The sequence below is a fragment of the Solanum dulcamara genome, chromosome 2 (assembly GCF_947179165.1).
Source record: "Solanum dulcamara chromosome 2, daSolDulc1.2, whole genome shotgun sequence".
In the NCBI taxonomy this organism is placed as follows: Eukaryota; Viridiplantae; Streptophyta; class Magnoliopsida; order Solanales; family Solanaceae; genus Solanum; species Solanum dulcamara.
In genome coordinates, this window is record NC_077238.1 from 72,200,721 (window position 1) to 72,211,340 (window position 10,620).

At 29.3% G+C, this 10,620-nt stretch overlaps 1 protein-coding gene across 1 annotated transcript; it reads left to right on the top strand.

Moving 5' to 3' along the window:
- Nucleotides 1–5,870: 5,870 nt before the first annotated feature.
- On the top strand, nucleotides 5,871–8,490 carry LOC129880693 (peroxidase 3-like). The gene is made up of 5 exons (XM_055954851.1): nucleotides 5,871–6,148; nucleotides 6,725–6,922; nucleotides 7,018–7,180; nucleotides 7,488–7,687; nucleotides 8,076–8,490. The coding sequence occupies exons 1-5, from the start codon at nucleotides 5,876–5,878 to the stop codon at nucleotides 8,292–8,294; spliced, it is 1,053 nt and encodes a 350-aa protein (XP_055810826.1). The 5' UTR covers nucleotides 5,871–5,875; the 3' UTR covers nucleotides 8,295–8,490.
- Nucleotides 8,491–10,620: the final 2,130 nt, after the last annotated feature.

A 10,620-nucleotide genomic window follows, 5' to 3' on the forward strand; every position in this document is an offset into this window, starting at 1 on the left:
ATTAATATCTTGGGATAAATTATTTCCTATGTTATGTCCAAACTTATGTTTTGATGATTAACGTTAATTCATCTCAAAATACTTTGTGCTTCACATCGTGCTTAAACGCTTAGAGGTCGTTTGGTGTAAAGGATAACATTAAACAATATTGGGATTAAATTATAGTAACACTTAAATTGGTGTTTGGTTGGCAAATTGGAGATAATCTATTACGGGATTAATAAATAGTATCGGGATAAGTTATGCCTCCTCTTGAGTGGTATACTAATCTTTATCCAGGGATAAAATAGGTAAATGACAAATGTATCCCTATAAATATTTTTTATACCTCACTTTTCACATTCATATATATTTACATTATTTTTAATACCATATATAACAACATTCACTCCTTATTTTTATGATAATTCTTCATATTTTTTTTTATTAAAAAATGACACTATATAATATAATTTTTATTTATAATTTTATTTGACTAATTATTATATTTATTTATATTTTGATTTCTCATAAATTCTTTTTTACTTTAACAAACTTTAAATGAAAATTCTACTTTTAAATTAAATAAAAAAATTATTTTTAAATACATACGGACACCATGAAAATGCACACATAAATATATTTAAAGTAAAGAAGATGAAAGTTTTATTTTAAAATGAATATTGAATAACTAAAACTTGCGAAGAAAATATAAAAAACTAAATAAATTGAAGGATATTTTTGTAAACAAATAACTTATTCTTAAAATTTATCCAATGCATGTTATTTTGAATACAATATATCAAACACTCAATAAAAAATAATCTCAATATAACTTATTCTATCATAATTATTTCCAACATAACTTATTTTATCGTAACTTGTATTCAAACCAAACGGTATCTTATAGTTTTTGACAAATAGATGGGAAAAAAAATGAATCACTATCGCCTTTACCGCTCGTCCGGTAAATTCACTAGTAACACACCAATACAACACTAGCTATAGCAGTAAATAGTACAATGAGTCAGGGTCGTACAAATTCGATAATAGACACTTATTGGTATTTCGGTCTTCGTACACTCTATCTTCTTCAAATTCCACGATATGAAATTTCACTGGATTGTTATTGTTGGTGGTGGTGGTATTTCGGTCTTCCTTTTTTTTTCCAGGGAGAGCTAATACTTAAGTCTGAATTAAAAAAAAAAATTAGTATTTACTTAAAAGTTGAATTTGAAATAACTAAACCAAGAAGATTAATTAATATATACATTAGTTTACACAAACTAATTGATATTCCTACATTTGATCTAATGTGTTCTAATCTTATGTTATCTTCATCATATATAAATTAAAATACCGTTGGAAGCTGTAATGGTATACCATACAAATTAATAATCATTAAATTTGCCCAAAAAAACACAAATGAAGTAGGGAAATAAAAGGAAAAGAAACCAACAAATTAAAACGTGACAAAGGACTATTATATTGTTTTCATTAGAATCTTTTTATATATTGAGCGAACACATGCATGAAATTCCACAGAAATAATCTCTGCGTTATTAGCCCAATTATTTATGAGAACATGGTCGATTTATCACTATATATACGTCACCACTTAATAAAACAGGGCTATTAATTAACTCTCTCATTTTTTTAATTAAAAAAGAAAATATGTCATATATATAATTAATGGAGACAAATAAAATATTAGAATTTGTGTGGCCATGATATATGAAATCATGATTTGAAATTAAACTGATTTGAAGTTAAAGCTTATTTGAACATGCAATTTGGAATTTTTCCTCATAAACATATCAAAAGTCACAAACTATCAAAACTTCTCCAATTGTAATGCGATCTTACCAAAAGAGCAAATCATAATTAATAACAAGATATCAAAATATCTTAAGGTGTCGCATTGATAAATCACATCTCTATATTTTTTTATAAATAAATATTTGTGATTATAAACTTTCACGTACACATAATTTATAAAGACAGATTAGTCAAAAATAATAGTAATTAGTTATTCTTTAATATAATCATTTCACATGGTACATACAATAACTTCATGCTGAGCATGAGTCTCTTTTTTTAGTAATTTAAAATTATGCATCTATTTTTTTTTACACAAAATATAAACCTATGAGTTAAGTTTTACATTTTAAAAAATTGAAATCACGATTTAGAACATGTTTTTTTTTTGGGAGAATTTGAAACTTGAAATCGCATGTTCAAATATTGATTTGAATGACTTCATACCGCATGTCCAAACACAAGAAATTGTTAGTTTTTGATGAAGTTTTAATTGAGTATTTCCATGCTTCAATTTATGAAAACGGGACTGTCTTTACCTTTAAATTATACCATTGAATTTATAGACATGTATCAAAAACACATGAATTAAAATGACCAAAAATACATGGTTGCTTATTATAACTTGCTTCAATAATTTGAGTAAGATGAAAATGAAATAACAAATGCGGAATTGAGCTAAAACAACAGATAAGCAAATAGAATGAGCCTGATTCCAATGTTACGTTGATAGTTGGGAGTTTCCGAAAAAGCTTGATATATTTTATTATCCTTCAGTAACTTGTGGAACTTAGATCACAATGCTCAAGTGTGTATAATGCGGATAAATGACCAACATAGGTTGTGATGCAGTGATGAGACTGTTTCACCCTTAATCAGAGGTTTTGGATTCGAGCCCTGGATATGAAAAAAAATCTTATTGGGAGTGTCACCCCGATTTAGTCGGAATTCCACGAATTTCGGACAACAAGTGGAAAAAAAAAAAAAAACTGATAAATGAGTAGAAAACTGATGGGTTACATTGAACAACTAGAAGACTTTTTATAGAGAAACTCTAGAGAGCATCATCAAGTGATATCGGCCCTATGAAGATTTATATTTACTCACGTCTGCATCTATTGCATAACGATTGGAAAGTATCACGGATCTTTTAAAAATGATTGAATTTTACACTTTTTTATCCGATTACAATAACCTAATATATGATTTCATGATTCCAAAATTAGACGGACTTATTAATATAGCATCGATCTCAAATGCCCCGAGTCCAAATCCTCTACAAATATGGTCACTTCTTTCGATTTAAGCTAGATGGACATTTGCTGCTTAGTAGTGTTTGAGTCACATCTGATCTGTCTTATTCACAATTTAGTTTTTTACTCGCCCACACACATAGTTCGTTTCTTTTATCACATACAAAGTGTCTTTCGACTTGCAAATAAGAATAATTATTGTATTACTAATTAATTGTGTTTAATTGTATTATGTACCAGTAGGAGTGTTCACGATTCGGTTTGGGTCGGTTATTGATTGAAACCATAACCAAACCAATTTAATCGATTTTTAAATATCTAAAACCATAACCAAACCAAGTAAAATAATAAACACCGGTTTAATTATTGTCGGTTTAGTTTGGTTTTTTGGTTTATGACTAGCCGGGATAATTCAAATATTCTCTCTCCACATTCTTCAAATTTCTTATAAAGCTCTTTTTTCCTCGCGTCCCACAAGGGAGAACTTTGCTGCATATTGAGGAAAAGACATGCTGATGGCAAATCAAGTGGACCAAACTTGCAACACAGTTTAGATTTAAAAGAACAAGTCAAACACAGGTTCCAAAATACAAATAACTTTGTCCATTAAAATGAAAAAAATACATATTTAAACTAAACTAACTAGAGAATCCATAATATAATCAATTTTATCTTTAATTAAATTATAAAAATTAATAATTAAAAGGTGTAAAATATCTTTAATTATTTATAAAAAGCTAATATTATACATATAAATAATTATAAATTTTATGTATATAATTATCTGTTTAGTTCGATTATTTATTCGATTATTTTTTATTATAACCATAACCAAATCAAATATTATTAATTTTTCAAATTTAAAACCAAATCAAATCAAACCAAACCAATACCCAACCTCACTAAATAAATTGAAATAAAGTAAGTAGAAAAGCAGTTTCAATAATTATCCGATTTGACATGCAAAATTAAATCATATTTATTAGATATATGAGCTGTCCCGGCTGCTAAGACCGTAGCAGGTATTAGTGATGCAAATTGCGCCTCGCAATATAGACACTCTTTTTATCGCAATTAACGTGAAGTGTTTGACATGATATAAAGCTTAAAAAGTAAATAATTTTTTAAAAATTAATAATTTTAAATAAATCATAAAAAACTATATAGTTTAACATTATTTTATTAAGAATAAAATAAAATAATTCAAAATCTAAATTATTACTTAATATAAATAGGTACTTCTTTCGTTTCATTTTATGTGGCATCATTTAACTTGATACGATATTAAAAAAAGATTTTTTTTTTAAACTTATGATCTAAAATAACCTTTTGATATTTATGTGACCATAAATAATATTATTAAAAAATAAATAAATTAAAGTTAAATTTTTAATTATAATAAAATGTCATTCTTTTTCAAATGACTAAAGAAGAAAAATACCAAGTAAAATGAAATGAAGGAAACATTAATTTTTTTGGAACGAATCAACAAGAAAAATATGACCAATAAATTAGAAAAAGAGAGACGCACCTATATATTGCTCCTATTAATTAGTGAAACAACTTTTAACTAGCAAAAAAGATACCCCTTTCGTTTCGATTGACGTAAAATATTTGACTGGACACAAAAAAAAATTAATTTATAATTTAAATTAAGTAATCAAAGATTTTATAATTATAAATTATCTTATTTAATTAAAAAAAATTAAATTATTATAAAAAAGAAAAAAATATTACTATTATTTTGAAACTGATCAAGAAGAAAAAATATTACTACCTCTGTTCCATTTTATGTGACACAATTTGACTTGATATGATATTTAACAATTTTTTAAAAAAAAATTGTGGTCTAAAATAATTCTTAGAAATTTATGTAGTTATAAATCATTTTATTAATAATAAAAAAAGAATTTCAAAGTTCAATTGTTTTTAATTATATTAAAGTAATATTCTTTTTAGAACGAATTTAAAAAAAAGTGCACATATAAAATAGGACGGAGGGATTACCAATTATAAAGTAGGACAAGAGACTGAGAAGAGTAGTAGCTATATATTTCCAGGAGCAGGTGACATTTTCTATTTTCAATTCCAACAGGCAGCCATGAAAGCTAGAAAATAATTGGAGGGATAAAGAAAAGAACAAACACGATATTACGTTTTTAATTGCGTGTAAGAAACAATTATTCAACCGCTTCAATTTATTTGCTATATTTTTATTCGATATATATAAATCAGTTTAAGAAAAACTAAAAATACTTTTGAAATCATAATATTTGTTTAGTTATAAAAATTTTAAATTTGTAATTTTAAATCTATCATAACATTTGTGTGACTATGAAAGCTTCTAATTAAAGAAATTTAATTAGAATTTTGTCATTCTTTCTTATCGAACTAATAAGAAATAGTGTCAAAACAAAGTGATAATGTGTATTTAGTACGATAAAAGTCATTTTCTAGAAAATAATTATTAGAAAAAAAAATTCTGAAAATGTTTTCCAATGTTTGGTTTAGAGAGGGTGGAATTTTTTTTTCTTCTAAAAAGGCATTGATTAAAGATTGATCATAATACTTAAAACTAGGATAATGTCTTAGTTTGATAAAAAGTTTGAGTGTTAATTAGATCATTCAAGTTTTCAAATAAGTAGTTCTTATTTTATGCATAGAGAAGGAAAGGCCAGTTCATGCATGTGATTACAAGAGACAAACTGTAACAAATTAATCAATCAAACAAATAGAAAATTATGAGAGTAGTACTAAAATAAGCATATGCTGGTTAGTTTTGTCAAAGCCTAGTGCCTATAAATTTCCTCTTGAAGTTGATGTTTATGACAGAAACACAACAAAGAAAAGAAATAAGTAGTGAAGTATCACTTTTGAAGATAAGAAACAAAATGGATAGAACATTTGGGTATTTTTGTCCTCTAATATTGATGTGTATCTTAGTGTCTAGCCATGCTCAATTACAACAAAACTTCTATGCCAATAGTTGTCCAAAAGCAGAGAAGATCATTTTAGAATATGTCCACAAACACATTCCAAATGCCCCATCTCTTGCTGCTGCCTTAATCAGAATGCATTTCCATGATTGTTTTGTCAGGGTAATATTATTATTTCTTTAGCTTTCAATTCACGTGTATTACTTTTTTTAAAAAAAAAAATTGTTTCAAAAATTAATGAATTTACTTTATGTATTCGGTATTTTTTTCATTTCAATTTATTTGTCTTTTTTTCTTTTTTAGTGTGTTTAAAAAAATGTCTCTTTTCTTTTTGACAACTATATAATTTTAATTTTTCACATGACATGTTTATGACGACAAGTTTAAAGGGTATTTTGATAGTTTAAGACCATAGATTCAAAAAGTTTGTTTACTTTCTTAAACATCGTGTCAAGACAGAATCAGACAAAGAAATTGAAACAAAGGAGATAACTCTTTTAATTTCAACGTCTCACGTAAAATGTTTAACCAAAAGATTTAATGACAGTACTTTAGTATATATATTTTGCACATTTTCTTTAATTATGTGTTTAGTCAAACTAAGAAGAAACGTCGTAGGAAGTACTATATGTGTCTTGTGCTGTTCCACATGAATATAAATATATCATTTTGAGAATATCAATTAATTGCATTGTTGATGTAATTCTTTTTTTTCCTTGGTTTTTGGGGTAATTGTAGGGATGTGATGCATCTGTGCTCTTGAATTTCACTTCAAGTTCAGGAAGTCAAACTGAAAAAGCTGGTGTCCCAAATCTAACACTGAGAGGTTTCTCCTTCATTGATGATGTGAAGAAAATAATTGAAGATGAATGCCCTGGAGTTGTTTCTTGTGCTGATATTATTGCCTTAGTTGCTAGAGACTCTATTGTGGTCATAGTAAGTCATCAACTTTGATCAACTTTCCAATTTAATTTATGTTTTTGTTATGACCATTTTAATTATATATTGATATTGTTGGGCATGATATATAGGGAGGTCCTTTCTGGAATGTACCAACTGGAAGAAGAGATGGAAGAATCTCTATTGCTTCTGAAACTTTATCAGATATTCCAGCTCCATTTAGTAACTTATCCACTCTCCAGAATGATTTTGCTAGGAAAGGTCTTGACCTCAAAGACTTGGTCCTATTATCTGGTAAGCCAAAATTATTACTGCTGTCGTTTCACTTTATGTGACATGTTAGAATGCAATGTAATTAAGAGTGTAACATGAGAAGTTTAAAGGTAAAAGAACTCCAAATAGAGACTAAAAAAAGGTCTCGTAATATGACACAAATGTACTAATACAAACTTATTTTGGTCCTACATTGTCACATAAGATAAATAATATAGGTCTTGAATATAATGTTAAGGACAATCATACTTAGAAGCCCAAAATTGTGACTATAAAATCCTATATGCACCACTCAACAATAATATAATTAGCATGGACAATGTTTCAGGTGCTCACACCATTGGAGTCTCTCTTTGCACTTCATTCTCAAATCGCCTGTACAATTTTACTGGAACTTTTGGTACTCAAGATCCATCTCTAGACAGCGAATACGCAGCTAACCTTAAGGCCAAAAAATGCAAATCAATCAACGATAACACAACAATAGTTGAGATGGACCCAGGGAGTTTCAGGACATTTGATCTTAGCTACTACAAACTTTTACTGCTTATATTAGTTGGCCCAGTCTACTTTGGGTATCCTATTTTATCTATAGTAGTTAATGCCCCTTTATCCCCGATCTTTCCTACCCTGACTTTATCGCTTTATCGCTCTCATTATTCATTATTCATTATTCATTATTCATTATTCATATCTTTATATTGTCTGTTATATGCCTGGCTTTACTGACCTATGTCTTGTTTTTCCTTGTTTTTCCTTGTTTCTCCTCCCTTGTTTCTTCTCTCTTAAGCCGAGGGTCTTTCGGAAACAGCCGCCCTACCTTTTAAGGTAGGGGTTAGGTCTGCGTACACTCTACCCTCCCCAGACCCCACATGGTGGGATCACACTGGGTTTGTTGTTGTTGTTGTTGTTGTTGTACTACAAACTTTTACTCAAAAGGAGAGGACTCTTCCAATCCGATGCAGCCCTAACAACAAGTACAACAACAAAGTCATACATTAACCAACTTGTTGCGGGATCACTTAAAGAGTTTTACGCTGAATTTGCTCAATCTATGGAGAAAATGGGAAGGATTGAAGTTAAAACAGGTTCTAATGGTGAAATTAGGAAGCATTGTGCGGTAGTGAATAGTTAAGGAGTCATTGGTTTTGCTTTGTTGGTTACATGATTTTGAATTGGTATTTTGTAAAAGCCCCGCGTGAAGATGGTTTGGGGCAATGATATCACCATGTTCCCTTCGCATTATTTTAAATTCTTGTTCCTATTGTAATAATCTTGTTCTATTTAATCACTTGATGATTGTTAAAATAAATGTTGAATATATGTGAAGTCCTCTAAATTTGTCTATTTTTATTATTTAGACAGAATGAACTAATGATTATACCTATTGAAACACTTGTACTTTAGTCAAATAAAACTGTCCTTTAACATGATGTGAATAAGTTAAAGGACAAAAAATTGACAAAATGGTATAAGTTTCTAGAATAGGTTGATGATATTGGAATCTCTTGTGGAGGCAATAATTGTTGGAAAAATAATATTTTATCTCAAAAGGAAATGGTTTTATTAATAACTTATTTAATTATAATATTAAACTTTATTAGTATTTCAAAAATATTTTTTTGGAAGCATGTCATTAGTATATTGTTAAATGGTCAAACCATTTTTTATTACTAAAGGTAATGAAGAACTATTAAGGTGATAAATATTTTTCACCATGATTAATATTGGAAAGTTTTGTTAGTAAACTGTATTGAAAAATATTAAACAGCAACAATAACTTATGATAGTAATAAAAACAGAATCTGGAATGAATCTAAAAATAATAACAGTATATAAATAATTACTGTCAGAACAAAATCGAGCTCACTGAATACACAGTGTGTCCTTAAGGAAATTATTCCCCTCAAAGTACCCGAGGTTTTGGAATCTTTCCTCCCAGGATAGAACGATTTACTCACAAAAGTAGAGGTACTGCAAATCTTTGGTGACTGCGAACCACTTGAAGGTTGTATTTCACACGAGTTTTAGGAAGTGCAGAAAGAAGAAGAAGATGGTATATTCAGAAATTTCATATGGAACATTCTGAGGATTAACAGATATATATAGACTGTTAAAAGGCACCTGTTGGGAATAGATTTGCCTGTTGAGAAAAGGTTTGTAATTTTTCGGACAAGGTTGCAACCTTTCAAAAATAAAAATGGAGGGAAATATTTTTAAATTAATCCGGGAAAGAAATGGGTCGCAGGTCACGGGTCACGGGTCAGGATTTTTTTGCTTAATTAAATAAATAAATAAATAATATTAATTAATTAAAAATTAAAGGAAATTTTGTCCAAAAAAATTATCAATCAATCATATCAATCGACCAAATCCAAATCCAAATCCAAATCTGAAGCCGAAGCCGTAGCCATAGCCGTAGCCGAAGCCGAGCCGAGCGACGACGACGACGGTGCGAGGGAAGACCCTCTTCTTGATCCTTTAGCAACATAAATGAGTGCTTCTACTTTTAAATAGGAGACTTTTCCTTTCCATCACCTATGTGGGACCAAAGCTTATTTAATAAAGTAAGAGAGAACATATCATTTTTCCCTTCACTTCTTTTTCTCTCAATTTCCCATTCAAATTATCCATTAAACCCAACAATCCCCCACATGAATGGGGAATGTCTACAAGATAAAGAAATGCACGGATAAGTGTGTGATATACAAGCAAAGATTAATTGCATCTGAATAAGTAGGTTTCCCTTTGAACTTTCCATAGTGAACTTATATAGAATATACTCGATCAATCGGTAGATGTGATATCTTTGAACCGTCGAACTTTGTTGTATAACTAGACAATATAAGTCACACAATTAATCATCAACCGTCTATGGTTCTTACGGTTGTGTTCGTTTCAGCCATGAACATCGCCTGGTTTCGTGAATGCATAGAGAATGGGCCTTTACCGTCATTCCCCTTGAAGCGGTTTATACTTCACATTCACATAGGTGATTTCTAAACGTGTAGTCCTATAGACACACTATCTAGTCATTTTCTGGCAGACTTAGATAATCATTAAAAAATCTTTAATGCTTTATTAACTCATTAAAAAACCTTAAAGTTTTATCCTTTGTTTCTGAACATTGTCTTTATCATGAGAATGAGTTGAATTATTTGACAATGTTGAACCGCCAATCATAACTTTTTTTGATCTCTTTGAACCTAGTTCTTGGGATCTCCAGTCTACTAGGTAGAGTTACCGCCATGATGACTTGTCCTAGGCCTTAACCCCATTCCCCTCAATGATCTTTCAACAGCCTTTCTAGATAGGCCTTTTGTTAGTGGATCTGATACGTTATCTCTTGACTTTACGTAGTCAATAGTGATAACACCACTAGAGAGTAGTTGTCTAACAGTATTGTGTCGTCGTCGAATGTGACGCGATTTTCCATTATACATAACGTTTCCTGCCCTCCC